Below are 25,100 nucleotides of genomic sequence, written 5' to 3'. Positions count from 1 at the left end.
TTTCCTGACTTTCGTCTTGTTTCAGAGTGTTTTCTTTCACACTGTTAATCTCCCATATGGTAAGTGTCTTTTCACTGGAAACTGGGAAGACTGTAATTATAACCTTGTGGTCTTTGTGAATTATCATCCTTTGGCACAAATGACAATGGTGACTGGTGTCGTTTGAGAGCTGCTGGGTTAAGCGCTTCTGCAAACAAAGGAGCAAAGGAAGAGGACTACAGCTTCACCTGAGGAGAGGAGCTCTGAAAAGCTCAGAAAAAAAAATTTACGTAAGAAAATGAGAGTACAAGAATAAGCAAATACCTTGGCAAATCTCTCTTTTTTTTCCATAATCCTTGTTAAATTTAACTACGTTCATCCATCTCTGTCTGCGGTGCTTACATGCTGGAAGAGCAAGTCAAAATTGTTATGAATTTTCATGACAGTGAATTTATTGCTGCTAAAGGTTAACGCTCTTCGACCAGGGATTTGGATTCCACATTGAATAACAAAGGCTGAGGGAAGCAGAGCCAAACGAGTGTCCGTTCTGGTGAGCTGGGGAGTTACATCTTTGTCTTCAGTTGCGGGTGTGGGAGCTGAGGTTAGAGCCCTGTTTAACCTGCACTGCATGGTTCTTCCTGTCTTGGTTCTTTTTTAAAAGACATTTCATTCTTTCTCTCAGGTTTTCTGCCTTTCCATCCATCACTCAGCTCTCTCACACTCGCACTTCTCACTTAGTGTGTGTACTTAGCCCAAGGCTTTGGGTAAAACACAAAAGAAAGAGAAAAAGAGGAAACTCTGAAGACTTTCATCTTTCATGTGAGGAATTGTTTCTCATCCTAACATCAAAGAGAGCAAAAGTAGCCACAGAGGACACACGAGGTGTCTCTGTCGAATCACAGGACTTCGGGGTTTTGAATCAAGGTGGCTGCACTGCTCATTTTTCAAGGCCTGTTCGCGATCTCGGCAAAAACTTTTCAAAACTTTCGCAATGTGACCTTGAAAAGTATCAAAGTGTTGCTAAAACCCACAGATTTTCTGCTTTAGTCTCATCTTGTCGGGGTTCTGACTTTACAGTAACTTCTAATCTTCTAGTTTCAACTCTTTCCTTGCCCCCAGAATGCCTCACATGGCATCTTGCAGTTCGACACTTCTCTCAGCGGTTGAATTGATTTGAATTTCACACCGCCTCGGGCCTCAACATTCAGATATTAAACACATATCTCAGATACTCAGATATTTCTCGCTGTAAAAACAGCCTGGGTCGCAACACTGACTTGTAAATCAGAAACATTGTAATCTGCTGTGACTGGAACTTGTGAATGCTCTCCCAGTGTCTGTCTGACACACATAGACACTCTTACAGTCTTTTAATCTCTTCAGAAGCACAAACTGACTTAAGCCCACAGAGCTTGTCTTTGTGTTGGTGTTGGGAAAACTTCAAAGGTAGTTAAAGATCACAGAGAGGTTACAGAGAAGGGCTCTAACCTCTGACTGGAGGCCGTTACACAAAGACACTGGCTGTGAAATGATAAAAATCTTAATCAGACTTAACTGCACTCACTGATGTGTCACCTGTTGAAAGGCAGAACAGCGGACCTTGTCGACTACTGGAGTAGAAGGGAAGATGAAGGAAGAGGAGCATAGAAGGCTTTAGTGCCTCACATTTTCTCTGCCTCCACTGCAGCGAGAGCTTCACAAACCTCTTATTTGCTTTAAGGGACTTGCTTGTTGTCATTTTTTATAAAGGACATTGCTTTTTAGATGATGACAGCAATTATTAAATTCTATTTAATCTCTTGTTAAAGTATAATCCCATTAAGTCCTGTGTGTGTTTATGTTTGAGAGGCACTTGCATTAATGGCGCTGTTCAAAATTAAAGCATTCATCAGACAATCGTGAGTCAGTGAGCAGCATACTGATGAGCCAGTTAAGATATAATTAAACCCTTAATTATATCGTTCTGCACCTCAGGTATTAACACTGTTGTGCTAACCTATCCGCCTCCCTGCATACAAGCTGTACTATTTAAAACGCACAGGAAATCAACCTAAATTACACAGCACCTACATTAGCAGGCGTTTAATGTCCTAAACTTAAACCTCTGCTGTTTGGATTAATGGGCAGCAGACATGTTCAAAAGCACAGCCCACCATGGATAACACGGCTTGAACAATTAATTCAATTATTTCTGATTTCAGTGCCATCCCTGACAGCACAGCCCTACTGCATGTGTTGAAATCACAAATCACAATTTATTAAAATGTGGATTTTTCTGTGCAGAAAAACTGCAGTCTCAACTCCTGTGTGTTTTTTTTTTCCCATCATGCTGACTTCTGTTAATTAAGAATCAGTGTTGATGAGTCACTGTTATATAAATGGTGACCCTCTCAAGTGTATTTAATATGCTACGGCTGCTGAAAATGTGTGGCAAGCTTCCGACTTATATGGATGACTGTGATACGTGTTGTAATTCATCCAGGTATAAACGCAAGACTCAGAAAATCTTTTAGTACACAACAGGCCCTACGTAGTGCCACCGGAGAACAAAGGCTCAGCTTGTAGCTATTCCATGAGTCTCTCACACTCGGACATCGTGAACATGTTCATTTAAATTCAGTTCAAAGTAGAATAATGACAGCTGAATGTGGGTTAGACAAGCTTCAAAAGCTCAAAAGGACGAGCTGCTGTGATATGAGATTCAGTCTCACATGGCCAAAAAGACAAAGCAAAGCCTTTGTAAGGGCCAAGAGGTCTAACTGAAAAGCATAACCAAAACATAAAAATGGAAAAGTAAGCGGCAAGTGTGTATAGAAAACAAAAGCAGCCTTAGAGAACAATAAGCTAATCAGTGGAGGAAATTATGGCTTGTGGCTTGACGTCAGTCATGGAAGTGCGTAATGCTGGGAAAACATTCAGTCCACTGTTTCTATTATGACTCTACTATGGCTCACAGTGAGCTGCGAATAATTCATCTGCCTCACAGAGAAATCAGAAACCTTTCTTATTGCCACATTGAAGTTGTTACAATGACAGAAATCTGAGTTGTGTGGTTTGTCGATTAAAGAATCAGTATAGTATAGTTGTCCTGTCTTAAGGACCACTTCACCAACTTTGAACCTAAACCCTATCATCCTTTTTTACATATAGGATTAACCTAAATCCTATCATTCTACTCCAAGGACATATGACACTACAAGCATTAAATATTCCAAAGAGCTCAAGCTCACAGGATCCTGAACTTCACCAGCCAAATGCATGATCTTACAGTGAGCAGAGTTCATGTTCAGCTAAAGCACAGATTACCTGAAATTTTGTCAGTTCACCTCTGAGGAAGGAGAGATAATCTTGATAATCAGATAACCAAGAAATCAATCTTCTATCCTTTTTTCTCATTAATAATAGAAAAAATACTGCTGAAAAGTCATGTGTGATTAATATGCAGATTGACTTATTATTTTTTTTCTTTGTGCTTGTGTTTGCTTGTTTTTGACAATAATACAGCCGTAATAGTGTCTGCAAATTTTCCATAAACGATCAAAGCCACAGTTCTGTACATTGTTAGAATTTATATATATATATAGTATATATATATATGTGTGTGTGTGTGTGTGTGTGTGTTTCTCTGCTAGCACTGGATGTTTCTGACAGTTCTATTTATTTATTTATTTAGTTATTTTTAATAAGTAACATCCATGATTGACAGGGCATCCCCAATAATGATGGTGAAATGTTCCTTCAACTGCCTTCCAGAAAGTGAGATGAAGCTCAGGCTCAGGCCATCAAGACTTTTTGGCATGGAAAAAAATAAATAAATAAATAAACTCAGTGTGAGCAGGGTCATACAATCCCTCTATCATAGCACCTCGGCACACAGGTGTCAGAGAGCTGCCTGCAGCTGAAAATAACCCTTGCAGAGCAGCTGTCAGACAGTTGGTATTGCTATGAAATCTTGACATACGGGGAAATTATATATCTCAATAAACTACAGAAGATCTTTTCTAATGACGAGGAAATCTCATCATCAAAGTGCCACAACGCTGCTTTGGAAACATGATGTTGGGAGAAATTACTGTGGTTCTTTAGATTTTAACTCACAAATCAAGTTGCTGTTTGTTAAGATGTCTACACTGCATCATCTTCAGTCAAGTGACATTTGTGAAAACTCATCCTGTGAAATATAATGACTACGAAAAAACAAAACTATTTCATCAGACGCCGGATGTTTATGTAATAGTAATCTGCTTTTCCAATTACATTGTGGGAAGAAGCATAATTGCTACCTGGATTACGTTCACAGGCAACAGTTTTTCTAGTGTAGGTGATTATACGGTACCACACAGCAGTCATTGGGAGGTTGTTGGTGGGGATTTAATTATTAATAAAGTAAGTACATCCTTTTACCGGATGACTTTTTCATTATTAAACAAAGACTGTGATCTTTCTAACCTAAATCAAGTGCTCTGAGCGCCTTGACATAATCTTAAAAAAATGTACGGTAATCATGCTTTTGAGCAGATATGCTGGGAAAACAAGCAATTCTGCTGATATGTTCAGTATAAACATTTTTTTCAATTACAGAAATATCCTTATTGCATTAATTACTAATTAACTCCATTATATTGTTAAAAACACAAATGTTTTCGGCAAATAGTATACAAATTTCCTAATTAAATATCAGATGAGGTTGCTCCAGACTTGAACTTATACATTTTCAAATTTAAAATAGAGAACATATACAGTTCTGGTTTAAATTGTGACCCAGCATGAAAAGGAAAGACTGTGAGGGAAAGAGAGGAAAACTGTTGTTCTCACTACATTTTGTATCCTCTCGTATTCCCCGTTTCTTCCATCTCATTTGTTCAGTTCTATTGTTCAGCCAGTTTGTCTATCTGTATAACCTTCACGGCCACATTATTATCCTGTTCGGTTTAATAAATCTTTATCATGTATGTTCCTTTTCTCTCCCCGCCCTTATTTCCCATGTCTCCTCCCCTGTTGTCTCTTACATCCCTCTTTCCTTCCACCTCTCTCCTTTCCTTCTACCTTGGATAGCTGCTGTAATGAACCCATAAATTGGAGCAACACAGCGGTGGCTACAGGTCGTGTTGGGGGAAGGTGGATGTAAGGGGGGTGGTTGATCCTGACAGAGAGAGAGAGAGAAAGAGAGGTACAAAGAGGAGAGACAGCAAGGGGGAAGCAGGGCAAGGATTCATTCCTGCAGACAGGGGAAGAGATATGACTCCAGTTGGAGAAGAAACAGACTACAAGGGGAGAGATGGAGGAGGAGGAGGAGGAGGTGCAGAGATGGAGGAGAGACAGAGAGGCATGGGGGAGGGGCACTGGGAGGACGAGAGTCCATAAATTGCTTCAGGAATTCATTTGCACTAGGTAAGGTATAGCCTTGGAACATGCCATCCTAGTCAGATGAGAGGTCCTGTGGAAGGGAAACTGATCACAATGGCAGCAGATGGTGGAAAGTTGGTGGCGTTCAGGGGGCAGGTTGAGCAATGGGAGGCGAAGGGGAGAGGTGTACAGCAGGGTGACAGGACTAAACAAAAGTACGAGAGGATAACAGAGACAGATGAGGCCAAGACTGACAGACAAACACCAAGCTCAAATGTACTGTGAAACACAAGCGGCCACCTGGTAACTGCAATGGCCCCAGTGGAATGCCAGATAATGATGCTGTTGGGTGCTAAATATCATCAGTGTGTGAATACTCATCACTTTGCAGCATTTCTAATTACTCCGCTGGTGTCTGGCTAATACATATTGGCGGCACTGTAATATTCATTAGCAGATAAGATTCCACAGTGTCTCGACTGCAAATGAAAAAGTTGGGGAGAAATTGTAATTTCTTTTAAATTACAAACAAGCTTGCAAACGACTGTGGATATGAGCTAATACATTTTCACTTAACTTGAGAGATGGTTGCTGTGGTTAAATGTTTATCATGTCATTTGTTGTGTAAAATGGGCTGCATGGATTTATCTCTGAGACATTAAAATGCAGATAAAATGACTCATTTACTTAGTCTCTGACTTTATAATCACTTCTCATACTATATTGATTCCATTTTCATTTTCATGTATGCAGTTTGCTAAGTTTTCACAGTACAGTTGACACCTGAAGCCAGTAATACTGAGGGCGACAGGAAGGAAGAGGAGGCAGGATGGGTGGAGCGGGAAATGAATATTGTTGACTGTGGTGCTCAATTTGCCATGCTGAAAAGCATTAAGCTGCATGGAGGCAAAACTGTGCTTAATACCATCAAAGCAATCAAGGCAGGAAAAAAGGCAAATATATAAATAGCAAAAAAAGAAGATGAAGCCATGCAAAATATCCACCACGCAAGAAAATCAAGCAAATCTCATCAGAGCTGAGTCGTAGAGAAAAGGAAAAGGAAAAGACTGTTGAGCTGAAATTGAAATAGAACTGATAAACACCAAACAAGCTGAAAAGGTGTCTTATAAAAAATGATAATAATAACAATAACAATCATACAGAAAAACAGCAGGAAGCATTGTTTTGAAATGTGAGGCCCTGTTGCCATTACCTGAACATAGACCAGTTGAAGAAAAAAGATTCCTGCAAGACAGCTTTTAGCTTTTCTTATGTGTGGTTGTCAGTACAGAGTTCCTCATCATTTCTCATGAGGCTTGTGTATTTATTACTCCTGCTCAGGTAGAGGCAACAAGGGTAACAACAGCATGTTGTGATGCTGGCTGTAGGCATGCTGTCTGAAGTCTCTGCCACCATTGTGCTTGGATCTGCCTACTGGTGTCTTACTGCTTCCAGCTGACATGCTGCAGTCACTGCTGCTGTTTGTTCCACAGACAGGAGATATTGGAGTATGCTGTGGCAAGACTGAACCACTTCATTTTAGTGTTTATAATTATGGGAAACGGTTTGTGTCTCCTACATATCGACATTACATCAGTATGTATCGTAAACATATGTACCTGTTAATCCTACGTGTCAACCCTTTTTGAAGGTATTTCCAAAATCCTCAAAGATTCTTGAAAATATAATATGTAGCATTATTAAAATGTCATAAAAACAACTCAACCTTATATATTTATTTGAGTTGTTACATTATCCCAAATATTTCCAACCATGTTCAATCCCATAAAAAAAATGTATTCAGGGTAGTGCCTAACTTCCACCGAACACCTCATTGGTAATGGTGGCTGTTTAACAATAAAGACAACAACTCCCATGATCCCACGCTACTTACACCTTTTGATTTTATTGAGAGAGCCCTGGCAGCGGAAACTGCCTACCGTGTGTTTAAAACCACTTGGATGAAAAAATATTCTATTCATTTTCATCATTTAAAAAAAAAGGTTTTTAACCTGTTTCTTAGGTTGCATCTCAACCAGCCAGTTTTGGTTCCATTTGTAAAACTTGAGGAAGGAGTTGTGATGTCATTTCCAACTACCTTCTAACAACTTGAGAAATGGGTTGCAAAAAGTTTTGCTTGTGCCAACAGAGTGCCTTTTAATTCGAATGGTTAGCAGAGTCTTTGGAAATACCTTCTGAACAGCGGTAAGCGGTGTTAAATGACCTTTATCAGAAAATTGAATGCTTGACGCTGTGACTAAAATGCAGTGTTATTACATGAGAGGCATGAACCGAGGGTAGTTTTTAGCTTGAAAAGGCACACTGCCGCTCATTCATTTTCACTGCCAATTCTCTGACAAAAATCTTTTAGTCTTAGCTCATTAGCTACCCTGTTTTTCTCTCTTTCTTTGTATTCAATATTTCTAAAGAAAGTCCCTCCTATGGCAGCACTCATGATGAATCACCATTATTAATAATCAATATTTCCTCAAGGCCATGCCTCTAGAAGCATGAGCTATGTAATGTTGTTTTACTGGCCTGTGTAATAGGTCTATCTCTTTTATTAAGAGACAAAACATGTATCACCAGCACTGCAATGACCTTTTTTCCTCCCCTTTCCAGTGTGTCTCGTCCCTCTCTGCTCCTTCCCTTCTCTCCTTTTTCCCCTTTGTCTCATTTATCCAGCAAGCCATTCTTGAGGCAATACAGGATTAGGCAGGTTGTTAACACAGGAGAAAAAGGGCGTTCAATGTCATGTCACTGTGTGGCAAAGCATGACAGAGCCGGAGAGCGGCCATCGTCTCGAGGAAATAAATACATCGCCATCTTCCTTTTCAGAGTGTAATGGTCTGGATATTACATCTCCTGTGGGACATTACGGTCCATGGATAATAAATCCATCCTGCGGAGTATGTGCGCATGAGTGTTTGTGCATGCTTTCATGTATCTCAATGAGCACAGAGTATGTATGCGTCTGCGTATGCATATATGCGCATAAACCTTCCACGGAAACAGCGGGGGGTTTACGTGCACAGTTTGAGCCAATTTGTCCCCTAGAGAGAAAGTGATCCACTATCTCTACTCCTCATCAGCTGGAAGCAGCAAGGTAGCCGTAAATCTCAATTACACAAACCCCTCCCTTCCCCTTCCTCCCTCCCTCCCTTGCCACAGGTGAAAATGGACCAAACTGACTGCTCACTGTTGTGTTCCAAGGCTTACCATTGGCTTCGGGCTGAGTCTGAGAGGGCACAGCTACGTAGGGGTCCTCCCCTTTGTCTGAGCTCATGGGGGGCTCCTTCCGCTCCACCATGCGGCCCCGCCCCAGGGGGCCCTCGGCAGCCTCAGGTAGGGCCGAGGTGGGGAGGGAGAGGGTGTGGTGATGGTGGCGGTGCTGGTGGCCTGCCGGACACAACACAGGTTAACCGACGCTCGGGGCTGACTGGGAGGCTACGATGCGTGTGAGCACAGGCCATCATGGGTGCACACACACACACACACACACACACACACACACTCTCAGACATATACACATCTATTCCTTCTCTGAAGCATGCACACAGACACGGATACGCTCACATACTCACACACACAAAGACAGCTGCTGGGTTGTGTAAGGCAACAAAGTGTTTCTCCCTGGTGACCAGGGGCAAGTCATTAGCAAGTGTGTGTGTGTGTGTGTGTGTGTGTGTGTGTCTCAGGATAGATGTGTCCTTTCTTTTCCCCTGTTATTCACAGCCTCTCTCTGTCTTTCTCACTCTCTCCCCTCCTGTTCTGACTGACATGTCAAAGCTCCGTTGGGCCTGTCAGAGCAGAGCAGAGTACAATCGTATTTCTCCACACTCATCATAGGGTGCCTCCATTTGATATGAAGGGCAAGAGACAAACTTTCTTTCCATCGCTCTTGTCGAGAAGCCTGCCTGTAACTTTAGTTCAACTGCAAAACACTTTTGACTATATTAATGCGCTTCTGCCTTTCTCAAACTTCCTGTTACCTCAAGTCCAACTTCTAAAGAAACGTTACTCTTTAAATCCTAAAGTTTGTTTTACAGCTGCAAAGAATAGTCAACTGAAGGAAAATAACATCTGTTTTTATAACTGTTGATCATTTCAGTCCTTTTTTTCAAAGCTAAAATGTCAGCCATTCTCTGGTTCCGGTTTCTTTGCTGCTTTTCCTCATCTAATGTGGCATTTAACTGAATAGTTCTTTTTTTTTCTCCTGATGACACCACAGGCTCCTCTTATAGAGGAAATGATTAATCGATAAAAAATTGGTAAAAATCATCATATGTTAAAACACAAGTCCCCACAATGTAAATCATTAAATATTTGTGTGAAGACTTGCTTTAAAGTTAGGTTAAGGTTAGGGTTAGGATTAGTCAAGTAGATGTTTATAGTTATGGTTAGGTGATGGTTAAGCCTCCAGTCTATGTAATGTCCCCAAAAGTGCTGGAAACAAGACTGTGTGTGTGTTCTCAAAGCCCCTTCTTTTTTTCTTTCCTCTCAACTTCTGTCTTTCTCCTCTTATTTACCATTTGCTTTCCCTTTTTTAAACCAAATATCTGCCAAATGTTTCGTATCTCCATAGTTGGTAATATTTATCCAGCAAGGCCCTCAGCTACGTGGCGAGATCAATCAACAGACATATGTCATTAAGAGTTAATGAATTTTCTCTGATCGGACTCCTCCCTCTAATGAAATTCCTTAATGGCTAAATGAACCACTGGCCAACAGTTTAAGAGAGCATCACAACACAGTCAGGAAGGTACACACTGAGCGTGAGACTTTGACAAGGATAGCACATGCTCCAGCACTTTAAAGTTTTTTTTAAAGTCATTATTTGACCACTGCAATGCAGTGCTCTTTCATCTGTGGATGATGGATCATATCTATCTCCTGTCCATCTATCACCGCATGTCTCTCAAACAATCTGTGTTTCCTTGCATCCGGTCGTCTCAGTTTGCTCATTTTCTTTAATAAGCAATATTTGTGCATAGTGTTTATTTTTGAACCATGGTAATCACATTACCATCCCACATGCTTATACTTAAGCCATCCTACATTATTTTGCACAAGCTATATATTGAATTTGATACAATGTATTTAAGCTACATGTTAAAGAAAAAAATCTACCCCAGATGAAGACTGACAAGACTTTTATCAGCAGCCTCTGTGGAGCTCAACCCCCAATTCCCATTTTGACACGCTCTCTCCATGGAAGAGGTGACAGCAGTGTGTGTGTGTGTCTGTTTGCAGATGTGCGAGTGCCTTTTCAATATGTGTTTATGCTTATGTTTGAAGAAGGGGGAGGCATTCCAGGGGACCAGCGTTGATGCTGCTGGTAGACTACGCACGACAGACACCAGCACACAACACCACCCAGAGCCTCCTCCTCCTCCTCCTCCTCCGTGTGGCGTGGCAATCATTAAAATGATTTATTTAACTATTGGCCCAAGGCTGAGAGATTAGTGTGACAGGCCTATTTTATAATTCATTCCCCCACCGCCAGGGGAAGTGCAATTCAGGCAGATGACACACATAGAGAGAGAGAGCTCAGAGCCTCAGAGCTCCTCCACGGATCAGGAGGGAAAAAAAAGCCCTAAACTGCCGACGGATGCACATCCCTCTCTACAGATTAAAAGCAAGGCGAAGATGTCTAGTCTGGAGTAGGGGAGAGGAGAATGGAGAGGGGGCATTTATTTATCTTCAAATCCATATCACCCACTGACAGATAGACAGAGGGGCTGGGGCAATGGCTGAGACTTTGTTTGGGGGGTTGTAAACTGGGAGTTGTGTGTGTGTGTGTGTGTGTGTGTGCGCGCACATGTGTGTACGCGTATTCCTGTAGTTGTGGGGACAAAAATCTGTTTACACGCTCACATTGTGCGAAAATACCTTACTTATGGGGACAAAACATAAGACCCCACAAGGAAAATCATTAAATATTAGGGTGAAGACTTGCTTTAAGGTTAGGTTGAGGTTAGGGTTAGGATTAGACATATTTAATGTTATGATTAGGTGGCGGTTAAGCCATCAGTCTATGTAATGTCCCCAAAAGTGATGGAAACGTGATGTGTGTGTGTGTGTGTGCGTGTGTGTGTGTGCATGCGTGTGTGTGCACGCGTAGAGATACACAACCAAGCCTGTGGGAGCATATTCAGCACTATAGGGGTGAACACCAAACACAGATGCTTTATTTGACCCTGGATGTCCAGAGGGAGGGAGAATCACAGTGGGGGTACAGCCACAGGGGGGTGAGAGAGAGAGAGATAGGCTTTCTGGAACAACTTCAAAATATCTATTCTTGTCAATCTGTATGGATCTGACTGTTTTGATCTGGCAGCTGTGTTATATGACTGTGTGCGTGTGTGTGTGTGTGTGTGAGAGAGAGAGAGAGAGAGAGAAAACGAGACCAAAATGCCCTCTGATTAGATAAAAATAGGGTGGATGTGTGTGTAGGTGTGCTATGGATAGGAGTGACTTTGCTGCGGGCTAATCACATCTGTTTATCATTCTTTAAAAAGACAACATCGATGAAAATCAACCAGCAGTGAAGCATGATTGTGATATTGTGGTGTGTGATTAGGAGAGGAAACGTATTTGCACGAAGAAGCCAGCGCTAAAAATGTCTGCGCATGTTTACATTAGACTTTTTGAAACATCTTTGAGTGTGCACATACTGGCAGATGGAAGAAACATTTCTGATCTTCCTTTCTCCAAACCATTTTAAACTCTTTCTCTCTCTCTCTCTCTCTTTCTCTGTCAACACATGTCCTGTTTAATGTTCACACTGAGGTTTCTTCCCCATCAAGGCCTTACACCACCAACAACCAGATCCATCCAATTAGCGATACAAAGGTCAGGGCTAATCGATGATATTACACAGGGAATAAAGAGGAAGGGGGACAAGCAGGGAGAGGAACGAATAGAATCTGAATCAGCATTACAGATGTTTAATTCTACGTTTCTAATTTCTAATTGTATGTTTTCTATTCTAAACACCAAAGAGGCTGGATGAGGGGAAATACTATGAGAGGTAAAATTGACCGACCGTGCTGTAAAGTTTCATTACCTTTGTAACTGGAAGGATTGTCTATCAAGAAAGAGAGAATTAAAGTGATTCAGTTAAAACCTTGAGTCATTAATAACCCGTCTTTACGCATGTGGGAGGAGTTTTAATTTCCTTGAGAGGGAATGATTGATTGACTAGATGAAGAGGTGTGGCTGAAGTTAAAAAGTCAGGGGAGATGAAATGCATCTCCGCTCATTCATTTGATTGCCTCAACAGTGTATGTGGGATACTTACCGTTCAGCGCCACAAAGGTGTCTGGAAGGAAAAGAGAAGAAATGAGAGTAAACATGTTAGAGCTTGCTGTAAAGGGAGTTTATGCACTAACATGATCAAAAGCCATGACTTTTAAGGTGATTCAAAATCGACTGCTCAATATTCCCCTAACTTTTCATTAGAAGTGATCTATGACTTCTACTGCTAGTGAAGGTTCAGTTCTATGGCTGTCCTTGAATAAACATACTGATGAAACTGAAGGGAAAATGCACTACCTTCATTTACTCTGAGTAAATGGTTTAAACTGAGATGAATTGGACTAAGATGAGAGATATATGTCACATTGTTTTGATGTTCTCTTGCAAAGGGAGCAGCTCAGCAAAATCTTGACAGAGTATCGCATTTGATGAATCCAAACAGTTATTCTAGGCATGAAAAGATCAAATATACACTCTCCATATGTGCAACCCTATGTGTTGTGAGGAAAGGAGACCTTTTAAGACTTCTGAGCCTGACTGTGTGGAGAAATCTGTCTTGCTTTGAGTTTCCAAATGAGCCCTGTGACTGCTCGTAAGTGAAATCCCTTCCCTGTGTGTCGCTGAATGTTTGTGTTGTGTTTTCTTAGTGATTTGCAAGAAGGAGCCCAGTCATTGCCCAAGTGGACACAAACCTCCATTGACCGGGAGACCAGAGAAACAGCGGGGGAAGGACAGAAGAGGATGGGAGCCGAAAGGGACAGATGGATGGAAGAGGCTGAAAGAGAGGATTGTGAGGGTGGAACAGACGGGGAGAAAAAGGTGACAGCAGCAAAGAAGGAATCGGAGGGCCGAGAGAAGAGGGAGACTGAGTTAAGAGAGAAGAGAGGAATAGTGGGAGGGTGGGGTGGTGCTGGGGGTGTAGAATAGAGGAGGAAAGATAAGAGTGAAGAGGCCCTGCTTACTTTGGCAGTCTCCCAGGCCATCTGTGTTACCATGCTCCACGTCCTGCTCAAAGGCTGATCTGCGGGGAACAGAGACATCATGGTCAGCAGAGGAAAACAGGCCAGGCCATGCAGGCTCACCACACCTAACAAAGTAACAACGCTATAGGAAACCTACTACAAAAACACCCCCAAACACAGCATACCCTATGCTTGCACACAATGTAGGCTACAGAAAGCCCTTTATTGGAACAAAATCAAAGAACACCTAGCAGGGGCCCTGGGGCCCAAAATCAGTGGTTATAAGGAATGCTGGCAGGCTAGTAAATCCATAGCAGGCACAGGACTCATTGCCAATAGTAATGACACAAATAGATTCATGTTTTATTTGGTTGTAATAAAAATCTTGTATTACTTTAAAGGACTAGTTTGACATGTTTGGAGGCGCAGTCCTTCCCCTTGTTCCTGCAAGTTAGATAAGGCAAGTCACTGCCAGTTAGCCTAGATTAGACTGGAAAGACTGGAAACAGAGGTTTCCAGCTAGCATGGCTCTCTCCAAAGGTAACAAAATCCACTGGGTAGCACCCACCTTTAAACTAATTAACAAGTCATATTTTGTTTTTTGTTAAATCCACACAAAAATATATAAAAAAGGACAGTTTGTTACAGGGGTCGTGTGCTGGATTATTACTTGGCTCTGCACAGTTGCCAGCCAACCAGCGGAGTCTCCAGAGAGTTTATGGTCCTGGCCAAGAAATAGTCAGGCACAAAATGCCCTTGTAAATGTAAACAAAGCAAACATATCGTATTAATTATTAAGCTTAAGATGTGCTGGTAGGCATATTTTGTCACTGTTTGACAGATGCACACTAGTTGATTCCAGAATTTGTGCTAAGCTAAGCTCCAGTTTCATATTTACTGAACAGACACGAAATCTAACTTTTGGAAAAAAAACAAATAAACACATTTGCCCAAAAGTATAGGCCATTTGTTTAGAAAATATGAAAGAAATGTACAAAAACATAAAACTGTTTTTATGAGAACTTTGTTCAATCCTTTCTCCTGTTTCTCAGTATCTGGCATCATCTAGGTTTGGTAAAGATAGTAGTCCCAATCACATGGGCCAAGACCAGAGCAGTGAGGGGTAACCATGCTTGAGGGCCATCATATGACACAGAGGGAGAGAAAGGGGTGAGAGAGAGAGAGTTTGGGAGATGTTATTTTCTGATGCAATCTGCACTGAGACCTGTTTTCTTCCTGAAAGACCACCAAGCAGGCAGTAAGGAGATCTGTGAAACAGAGCGGACCAACTGTCAACCAGGATCACAGTCACGCATGACAGCTTTTCACAGTCCTCCTTAGCCGCCCCACCACCCCCCCCCACACACACACACACACACCACCTTCTCCTCCTCCCCCCTGCATGTCCACACGCCTCTCATCTTCCACATCCTCCACTGGTCACAATTATAGCATGGAGAAGAATGATTTTCCAAAACAGCATCATCACCCATCCCTTATCCCCTGATCTGAGTCAAAAGCGTGAACCTGACAGCTGGGACAAATACAGGAGACTTTAGGAGGAAAATACAACTGGATTCTGTTCTAGAATCAGAAACAAAGTCAAAGCACCACTTCATCTTTATTTATATGATGGAAATGATTGAAAAATGTTACGCCATAATTCATCTCCTCCTCCAGTTAGAACCTTAATTGGGACGGAGATTCTACCCTCCTGATAAATAATTTCCCTTGAAAAGGAACCACAATAACAACCATGCAAACAACAACAGCGGCATCCTCTTTTCGTATCTGGGGGTGCGTTTAATCTGCTTATCTGATTCGCTTATCATACACAGTCATAATCACAAAGCAGACGCAGAGTTGCACAATTAAACCGGTGCAAGCTCGAATGCTGTCCAAGCACTCCTGCTATCTACCGGATTTTCCTCCCAGACTTTGTCAGCTCGTCCCTTCCTGCCATGAAATGTTGATTAGCTTATTTGACAAGAACAAAACACTGGCAACCTTATGGTCCAGGTTTTCATGGTTGGTAATAACATTACATACTGTGGTGAAACTGTGTTGAGATTAAGATTACAAGGTTTAAATCCCGTTGGTCTTGAGATGAATTAACAATGAGTAGTCACACTACAGATGCAGTGTCTGGCCTTTACTTGGCACATGAGAGAGTGAATGAACCATAGTGTGAAGCCTCAGTTAAAGGGTTCAGGTCCCATAGCGGCTGCATTATAGCAACAGAAGTGCAGAGCGTTCAAATGTGACACTACAGACGGTTCAGCTCGAGGTTTAGATCCCACTGCAACTGCATAATGCATATTTGAATCAGATTCAACTTTCACTGTACGTAACTGGAGGCTCGGCCACATTTTATATTATCTTGCATCAGATGTGATTATTATGAGAGATGTGTGGCTGCACAGAGGGGACTTGGTTGCTGAAATGCAGGTCAGGCATAATGGCATTAATTATTCATGTAAGAAGTGAATGGCCGACCAGAGATTTAATATACTGTAGATACAGTGTAAAATAAGTATGCATAATGTTTCTTTAAAGCTGCCTGTTCATTTTGATTGATGGCCTTGATTTAAAAAGGAGTACCTGCAATAAACTCAGACTTTGTTAATCAGGGTTCCACCAGGAAATAAGTCAGAATCTGTGCAGATTTAATCAGTGTAGGACCTCACCCTTGATCCAGAGAACAGTCAGGGCTAGTGGTTGTGACAGTGGCTTAAATAATTGACAAATAATTGCTAATATGTTGATCTTTTGTTTGTGAAACACACTTATGTAACATAATTTACATAAAAACAACCATACCAAATCATATGGGATTATGTGCATGAACAGAAGGTGACTGGGGACCATATTGCAGGAGACCAGAGTGCAAGCTGTACATAGGCAGTAGGTATGACAGGCATAACTCTACATGGGAAAGCTGGCACACAAGCGATGAGGCCAGATGGAAGAAGAAAGGAGGGGAGGCATGCAAGAGTGAAGGAGTATATCAGAGGAAAAATAGAAAAAGAAAGATGGATAAAAATAGATACACAGACAGGGATGGGAGGTAAGACCATGGATAAGTTGCTGGTTCGGTAGACAAACATAGGAAACAGGGAGAGATGGTGCTACAGTGGGGCTTTCATTTTGATGAGGAAAAGAAAATGTAGGAAAGGGAGACTGATGTTAAGAAAGAGAAATCCCTTCTCTGCAGGGACCCGTTCATATGAGCAAACCTTTTTATTTAACACCGAAATGCCTCTGACTTTTCCCTCCCTCGTTTCATCCCTCCTTCTGTCCAGCCTGGCAAATGCACCGAATAGCTCACCGTGGACCAACATATCCGACCGGGCCTAATCCCCCTCCTCTCTCACTTAGAAATATTGGACAGTAAAAGAGTGAGGTCATCTGCCCTCTTAATGCCTCTGTGTCAGCTCCTGCTCCAAAGTGGAAACTCAATCAGAACAGTCCACTGCAGCTTTGTGGAATAATATTAGGATGGGTTGCATGTGTGTTTTTTGTCTGTACATGTGGATACATGTGGTTTGGGTGTACTGGCATGCCAGACCAGTCATTTTGCAGCAGGGGGATCAAATTCATTCAACATCAAATAGCTGCTGGAGCACTAGTCCTTTTGTTATGACTTCATCTGTAAAATGTTTTTTCCCACCACAGAACTCCATATGCTGTTTGTTCAGAAAGCATAATCTGGTTCTGTGTCATAACTACAGCCACAAATTATAGCTATTGCGACCATCAAGCCTTCCCCAGCCGTGCGTACCCAACCCCGAGCCTAGGGCAAACAACACTTTCCTTCCATTCATCTTTCCAATAGCCCTTTCAACTGGAGGAAACTGCACTTACACACCATAAAATTAGAAAGATCACAGGCACGACAAATCGAGAGACGAATGCCACCAGGCATGACAAAGAAGGTGGGATATGGTTTTATAAAACTTGCTTGGAAAACACACGTCTCAGGCTTTTTAAAACCATCATTTAAACTGCTGAATGTATTATCGGGGTTATAGAAAGTGTAATCTTCATTTTAGCGGCACAGAAACAACAGAATTTAAATGAATTAATTCATTTTAATCTCATTGATGAGATGTTTCGGACAAAAAAGCCCCATCAGAGTCTTAGTTGTCTCCTTACATTTTGTATGCATACAAGCTTACACCTTCACCTTACTAGTGCTTCAACTGTGGTCCACCAACATTGTCTTTGCAGAAAATGAACGGGACTTTTATTTCTAGTACAGCAGACAGTTTGTCATAATAGAAAAAGACAGGTCATTGCAAATAATTTAGCCATTATTCATTTCATTATTCATATCTTCCTTTACCATCTTTCCAAGTGTAAATGAAAGCAGAAAATTAAAACGTTTATTTGTGTGATTGTGTATTAACGCTTACTTGGTGTTCCCAACCACCTGTCTGCATGCTCCTTCTGACACCCAGCCACAGTACGGGTCTCTGGAGGCTATACAAGACCTAGATGTGACACACATACACACACACGCACAGACAATCAGCTCCTCGTCATATTATATATATTAGAACAGCATTTCCTCCTATCAGAGGGAGCGATTTCATGGTCGAGCATCAGACTCACTTCTTGCATCTCCCATGTCTTTCACAGCGGGACAGCGGCACTTTAACCACACAGGAGGTGAAAGCAACCCACAAGGCGTGACTCTTGCTGTCTATTTGCATGCCAATGATGCGCTTGTCCTCCACACCATCAATACTGCACCTAGAGGAGAGAGAGGAGAATAAAGAGAAAAGGATAACTGTGAGATTATTCTGTCTTCGATTACTTGACTGTTTAAGGGAAATGTCTTGTAAGAAAAAAAAAAAAAAAGTTGGTGAGAAGAACGAGATTAAACAGTTTGTTTAAAGAGATTAATAAGAAGGAAGATTAAGATGTAGCAGAGGGACAAACTGTGAGGTGAGGGAGAACAGAGATAATGCTGGACTCGAGAACACGGGGTCAGGAACAGAGTGGGAGATAAAGAGAGATATTGAAAGGGGTGATACAGATACAGCAGATAAACAGACAGATGGGCACTGTGAGCAGTCAGCAATAACACTGCACTTAACTGTAAAACCCTCTGACATTAACCCCCCTCCCAACACACACACACGTGCATACACACACACGCACAATCTTCCATTCCTGCATCGCCGCTAGCTTCTTTGTCCACTCTGCCCCATAGGAGCACACACTCTAATCCCTCTGGGCGTGTCAAGCTTTCTGTCCCTTCGTTCCATCCATTCCTCTCTCCATCCTGTCATCCAGTTCCTGGGATTTAATCTCCCCTTCACAGTGCTCTGGTCCTGCATTAACGCTCTCAGTTGGAGCTTAGACTCCATCTACACTGGTCATTGCACGACAATCAGGCCCGCGCTGGAAAGGAGGCGAACAAAGTCACTAACTGAATGCGGCCAAAGCCAGATGGCCAGCAGCCGATGAGTGCTCTTCCCCAGCCACAAAGAGAGAGAGAAGGGGAGAGAAGGGAACAAGAAACAGGGAGAAGGCAAGAAGGAGATGCAGCGAGAGGAGAGAAGGGCCTGCCCTTCATCCCCTCCATGTGGCTCGTCACATGGCCACAGCATGTTGGAGAACAAACAGTGGTAACCTTGAAAGCCCTCCTGTCAAGCCCTCGTACGCCTTCCCTTCTTCTTCTCGGCTGTCTAACACAATCGCATATTCACGCTCTGCTTCTTCTCATCTCTCCTCTGTGGTCCTCTCCACTGTTCTTTCTCCATCCTCTGTACTTCCATTCATTCCCCCTCAACTAAATATTTGCTTTGGCACGGTCATACTGTGGCCAGTTTTTCCTTATTCACTTTTACTCCAAATACACAACAATGCTCAACCCAGCACAGTTCACATGCGCTCGAGAACAAACACACACACACGCAGTGACAACCATACATGCACCAGCAGCCGCGTAATGCATTAGCACGAGATCCCGGGCTGGCTCTGAAGACAAACACAGACCTCGGTGTGTGAGTGTGTGTGCAGGTTTCCTCTAGTCAGCCAACTTTTTGGAGGAGCTGGACTCCACTGTGGTTCCCAACCACAGCGCTACATTATCCAGAGCCTTAGTGTCTATGTCTTTAATTTAGTAGGTGCGGTTGGGCAGAGCGTAACCTGATAAAACTCTTTTAAATGATAGAGTAGCCATCTGGCTGGTTGGCTTCATTATATAGTTTGGGTTGGGGGAATTGACTGGTACTCATAGAACTGGTGGGTTGGTGGGTTGGCTGGGTTGAAAGATGGTTGGAAACATGTAAAATCACACACACACACACTCAAACTCACGCTATAGCCTGTATATGCAATAAATGACCTTCTTTAGTTTGTAGCAACTGTATCCATGTGTTTCTATCCATCCCTCTCACACATACTGTACACGTGTATACTCAGAGCAACATACTTGTCAGGGTTGTAGACATTGAGTTCCTCCAGAAACAGGCTATCGTTGAGAAAGCCGTTGTTCATCTTGGCCAGGAACTTGAGGATGATGCCTTTCTCAGATCCCAGGAAGACCACTGTATGGTTCTTATGGGGACCTGCCTCATTGTCCACCACGATGCGCGTCAGACGATACCTGGAATAAGGAATACCAAGTGAAATAAATCAACCAATCAATCAGCCAATTAATTAGTCAGTTTGCTCACCAGCAGAGGAACACGTGTGCCCATTAGAAGAGCAACAGATGGTGATGAAGAACACCAGCAGAGATTCAATGTAAACTCTTTCCCAGTACAGTGATCCTGTACTGGACCACATTCAAAAACTTGTGAGATTAATCTGGATATAAGAAATAAGACAACAAAATGCAGGTGACTATAACGTCCCAAATAATAATTATACAGTCAGTCAGTCAGTCACTCAGTTGACAAGCCTTCCATCACTACCCTAAGATGCCCTACAAAGAATAAAGAACAGCAGGTTCTACACAATCTTAATTATCTCATTAATTGATTGTTATTTCATTAGAGACACAATCAGATTGCCGTAGGGCACATCAGGTGAAAGGAAAACATTACGCAAAAGTTGTCCAAGCAAAAGAAAACAGATGCAAGCTCCACTTTCTTTTATAATTGGGAGCTGCTGATCACAGTTTGGCTCAGCACCAGGGGGATGTGCGTAAAAATTTATTTCCATTTCATTATTTGTGAAAAAAAAAAAAAACATAGCAAGCAGATTAAAAAATAAAATTAGACACAGATCAGACATATCAACAGGTTTATAAAAAATACTTCTAAAGGCTATTTACTTTTACCATCTAATTTCATTGCATCACAGATGGTGGTATCTCTCTCTCTCTCTCTCTTGATTAGCTTCAGAACCAAAGAAAAGCTATCAAGTTATCAAAAAGGTACATGTGTGCACCTCAGAGCAAATTTTGCAAGTGCTTGTTTTTAGGATTCTTTTTTTTTTAATTGAGGGAGAAGGGAGTTACAAATTGAAGATGAGAGCTTATCTGGAAATCTAGGGGGTCTGCTTTTATCCTCATTAATGATTTACTGAGAGTTCTCTTTGTGAAAATGGGTGAAAAGGTCCAGAATTTATTTTGGATGTGATGAATGTAAATTTAACCTTACTAGAGAGAACCGTCTGCACCATGAGGCTATTAAAAAAACAAGACAACATCTTCTTATCTCATCTTCCCTTCTGTTTTCTTTAAATATCTTTTAAAATGCTCTGTGTCAGTGGCTTTATCCAATCAACAGTCACAGCAATCTGAAGGTCTAATGTGGTTTTGATGTATTCAAGCATAACAGGCGCTCCAAGGACTGTGTCAATGGGATTTGATCTCAGCGAAATAATACAATCTCAAGGACTAAGACATTCACTGTTTTTCCTATTCAGGATAATGAAAATCTCAAGAGGGGGATTCTTCTGAGTGTTTTCCCCTTTCATTTGATTCTTCGTGCCCAGCCAGCTGAGGTCCCTGCCACATCACGGCAAGTGTCAGAAGAAGAAAACCTTTCTTGCGAATTTCCATCATAAACTCTTGTTGGATATTGGGGAGTCCTCTCCAGGGTAGATCCGAAGATCAGACCCTATTACTGAATTTGTTTCCAGTTGACTTCAACTCAAGAATAGTATTCCACATTGAGACTGTGACAGATATAATAAAAGGCCTCACCCTTTTTTCACACCATATGCCTTCACGATGCTTCTTGAGCTTACATAATGCTTTTAACAACTGCCTCTGACTTGCATGCCAGGCTCTGTTCACTGTGGTGTCATTTCAAATCAAATACAATAGTCTGATTGCTGATTATGTAAAGACAGAAACACTGTTATTCATAACATGGTTGTATGACACGGTGCACTAATGAACACAGAGAATTGTAGCGATAACCTTGATGAAAGCTGTTCATATTCTCACTAAGCCTGCACTGTATGTAGGTCAGGCCTCAGCAAAGTAGGGGCAAGATGTGATACGATGCGAATAATTTGTTAAACCAATGAAGAATTCTTTATGTTGCTCATCTTTAAAGTGATGTTACTGCCACTGAGGCCTGACAAGAGTCTGGCAAGCACTTTTAGCCTTAAATCTCAAGCAGCTGAAACCCAGAACCAAGTCCAAATTACAAACTAGATTTTTTAAAAACTTTTTACCAAATGATCTTTCAGCTCTAGTTGCCTTGCCGATGAAATGGCGGTGGTCTAATTCCCAAGAGGCTGGCTGAAACGTCTCTATGTAGTGCTGCAAAAGCCAGATAGACCTTTATGATCAAACGGCATCAGCCACAGTGCAGCGGCTTTTGGGAAATGGGCTCAGCTCCAGAAACTCAGGAGAAAAGCCAACCACAGAACAAAAAGGAGTACATTTTATTCCTGTGTCTTCTCTTTGAAATATTCCCAGAGGCTTTAAACAAGCAATTTGCGACAAAAACTAAGCATACGTGGAATCATCTTCTTAATAAAGGCATCTAAGTGTGTAAATGAAATCTGTTTGCATGAGGACTTCATAACACATGAAGACAAACATCACTGAGAATTCAAATTGTTTACTCTGTCTTCATCACCATGTGGTCACTCTGGGAGGGAGGCAGTATTGTGTGGATCCATGTTTCCTCTACCACAGCAAAAATAGGTCAGTGGCTGGTTCATGGTGGAGTACTACAGTGTTTTAATGAGCCTCACTCTCAGAGAAGCACTTCACATTATTATTGTCCTGGGCTGAAAAGGCTCATAGATCTGTGATGACGACAGCCTTTGGAGTGTGTAACACTTACCGGACCATGGTCTTGAGGAACCAGGGTCTGTTAGCAATGGAGGGCACGGCCTCATCCATCAGTGGATGCATCTTGATGAAGTTGAGTGTGTCATCAGGGAACTCATTGGATACCTTGTACCTCTCCATGGATGGAGTGCCAGCACAGCTGCCAGGCCTGCAAATGGAAAGGAGCAAGAAGAGGGCAGTGAGGAGGAGGGGTGATGGGACAGAAAATACTGAAAAAACAGAACAGAAAAAACTCTACATTGACAATGGGGGAGGGGAGAGCATTTTTTTTCAAACAAAGGCTCCAACAGAAAACAGAAAGTTCTACTTCCCTAAAATCAATGAGAGTGCAACCTTAAATTACTTAACTCTCATTCCAAGAGGCTTTGGTCAGAGCAGAGGACACAAGATGTCTTCTTTTCTCTGGTTTCAGGGTAAAGCACTGAGACATTCTATCTATCTGATCCTTTTACAGGGAGTTGGTGAGCTGCTTGTAAACGAGAAGCTGCTTTTGATAGCATATCCCCTTTGCAGGCATCTCACCTCTGAGAGCTTGTAAAACCCCTTTACTGCATGGTCTTTGATACCCTGCCACACAACATAATCCACACCAGATCCAAGAAATATTAGCCAGCTGGCCACTGGATGTCTGACACTGTCAATATGTAAGGACCAAACCCTAAAAAATATACGGTTGTGTACTCAAGAGATATGTATATTCATATTCCTATGAAAACCTTTTGCATAAAACGTAAAGGGAATAAAGAGAAATCCTTCAACCATTCTGTGCATTCCTATGTCCATCTCTATCGTGTACACAGAAAAGAAAAAGAGGCAATCTTGCAAGAGAAAGTGAAGTGCTACTGTGTGAAATCTGTCATGAAAACATATTTGAAGACCGCATATTCAAGGTCCACTTTTCTGGCATGAAATTAAGCACAGAAAAATTTCCCTTGAGTTCAGCTGCTGCTAATCTAAAATTAAACTCCAAAGTGATATTGTTAAATGAAGGACCAGGAGAGCATTTTGACACTGTAGGGGAAAAAAAGCAGTAACATCAAGTCCTATAACATTTTCTTTGTTGTAGCAACATTTATGTCAGTGGACATATGGAGGGCAGAACGGAAACAGACATCTCTTAATATAAAAACCTGTAAATGATTCAGTATGAGAGTCTAACACATGGAGGAACAGTCTGCTGCAGGGCCAGACCTAAGTGGCATTGTTACATCTCTCCGTCTGTTTGCCTGCAGATACACGGTCTGAGGATAGAAATGAAATCAATCGCATCAATCACTGCAGAAGCAACGGCGGATATATCTGATCTTTTCAGCGTCTGACCTTGTTGAACATAAGTAAGTAATTACATGCTAATTGAGGAAACTCACACATACGTATACACTCATTCACACAATGCATGGAGATGAATGCACACAGAGTACAGTGCAGGCTCTGAGTTGGTGAGGAACCGCCTCCTCAGCCATATGGGAACACACACACACACACACACACACAGGGCACCAACAATTATCATGGCCCAGATCTTTATAGTGAATCTGTTTTTTTAGGAGAGCAGCTCTTAGCGCACTAATTAGCAAGCAATAGATGGGAGATTGATCAGGGTGGTGCATTTGTGGAATTAGCCAGCCATCTGTAAAATGATCTCATGCTTCATTTGTTGATACTGAGCCCTTCTTTGATGCAGCTGCATGTGGGTGAGAGGTGAGGTAATTGGGTAGGGGTGCAACTGTGACAAGAGGTGGTACATGTGTGAATATGTGTGTGCGTACAGCATGTGGGAGTGACGCAATGTGATGGATGCAGGATTTGTAATCTCTTCTTTGTAACAGTGGGCATGTGTAGAAAAAATGATGTAACATGAGTTTAAAATGTCTCTTATGCATTAATTAGTGTGTGTGTGTGTGTGTGTGTGTGTGTGTGTGTGTGCATGTCTGTGTGACAGAGAGAGAGAGTTAGTTAGGAGTGAGAAGAAAGGGAGGAAGAGACAAAGTCTGTGTGACTGAATGCACCTTGTGCGACTGTGTTATTGTAAATCCCATGTGTGTATGTGTGTGCGAGTGTGTACGCTGTGGTTAATTAACTGCTTTTGTACCTTGGCTTGGGAACCTTCTCTTCAGGAAAAGGCGTCCAGGTGGAGTCTGGGGATTTCTGTTCTTTGAAACGCCCTGTGAATGTGTTGGCCACCTCGGCCATGTCATAGGCGCACACTGCAGAGCCTGGTATGCTGCCATGACACACACACAGAAACACACAAAAAAACACATAAACAATCCCTGTGA

The 25,100-nt window shown here is 42.0% G+C and overlaps 2 protein-coding genes across 3 annotated transcripts in view; one reads left to right on the top strand and one right to left on the bottom strand.

The window, feature by feature from the left end:
- Nucleotides 1-13,253, top strand: part of commd10 (COMM domain containing 10) — a 109,324-nt gene extending 96,071 nt beyond the window's left edge. Inside the window, exon 6 of the mRNA XM_046387841.1 lies at nucleotides 13,233-13,253. Coding sequence (XP_046243797.1) covers nucleotides 13,233-13,235 — 3 coding nt within the window. The 3' untranslated portion in view covers nucleotides 13,236-13,253. The remainder of the gene's footprint in view (nucleotides 1-13,232) is intronic.
- The window catches only part of sema6a (sema domain, transmembrane domain (TM), and cytoplasmic domain, (semaphorin) 6A), a 102,758-nt gene that overhangs the window by 7,083 nt on the left and 70,575 nt on the right, over nucleotides 1-25,100 (bottom strand). The window contains exons 11-18 of one of the 2 annotated variants that reach the window (XM_046387838.1): nucleotides 24,914-25,045; nucleotides 22,814-22,969; nucleotides 19,993-20,166; nucleotides 18,162-18,302; nucleotides 17,963-18,040; nucleotides 13,548-13,606; nucleotides 12,629-12,649; nucleotides 8,545-8,724 (exon numbers count right to left, since the gene is read on the bottom strand). In XM_046387838.1, coding sequence (XP_046243794.1) covers nucleotides 8,545-8,724; nucleotides 12,629-12,649; nucleotides 13,548-13,606; nucleotides 17,963-18,040; nucleotides 18,162-18,302; nucleotides 19,993-20,166; nucleotides 22,814-22,969; nucleotides 24,914-25,045 — 941 coding nt within the window. The remainder of the gene's footprint in view (nucleotides 1-8,544; nucleotides 8,725-12,628; nucleotides 12,650-13,547; nucleotides 13,607-17,962; nucleotides 18,041-18,161; nucleotides 18,303-19,992; nucleotides 20,167-22,813; nucleotides 22,970-24,913; nucleotides 25,046-25,100) is intronic. The other variant, XM_046387839.1, reaches the window with a different exon arrangement.

Source organism: Scatophagus argus, chromosome 4, assembly GCF_020382885.2.
Source record: "Scatophagus argus isolate fScaArg1 chromosome 4, fScaArg1.pri, whole genome shotgun sequence".
NCBI lineage: Eukaryota > Metazoa > Chordata > Actinopteri > Scatophagidae > Scatophagus > Scatophagus argus.
The sequence above is the reverse complement of the archived record's forward strand: the minus strand, read 5'-3'. Positions and strand labels throughout refer to the sequence as shown.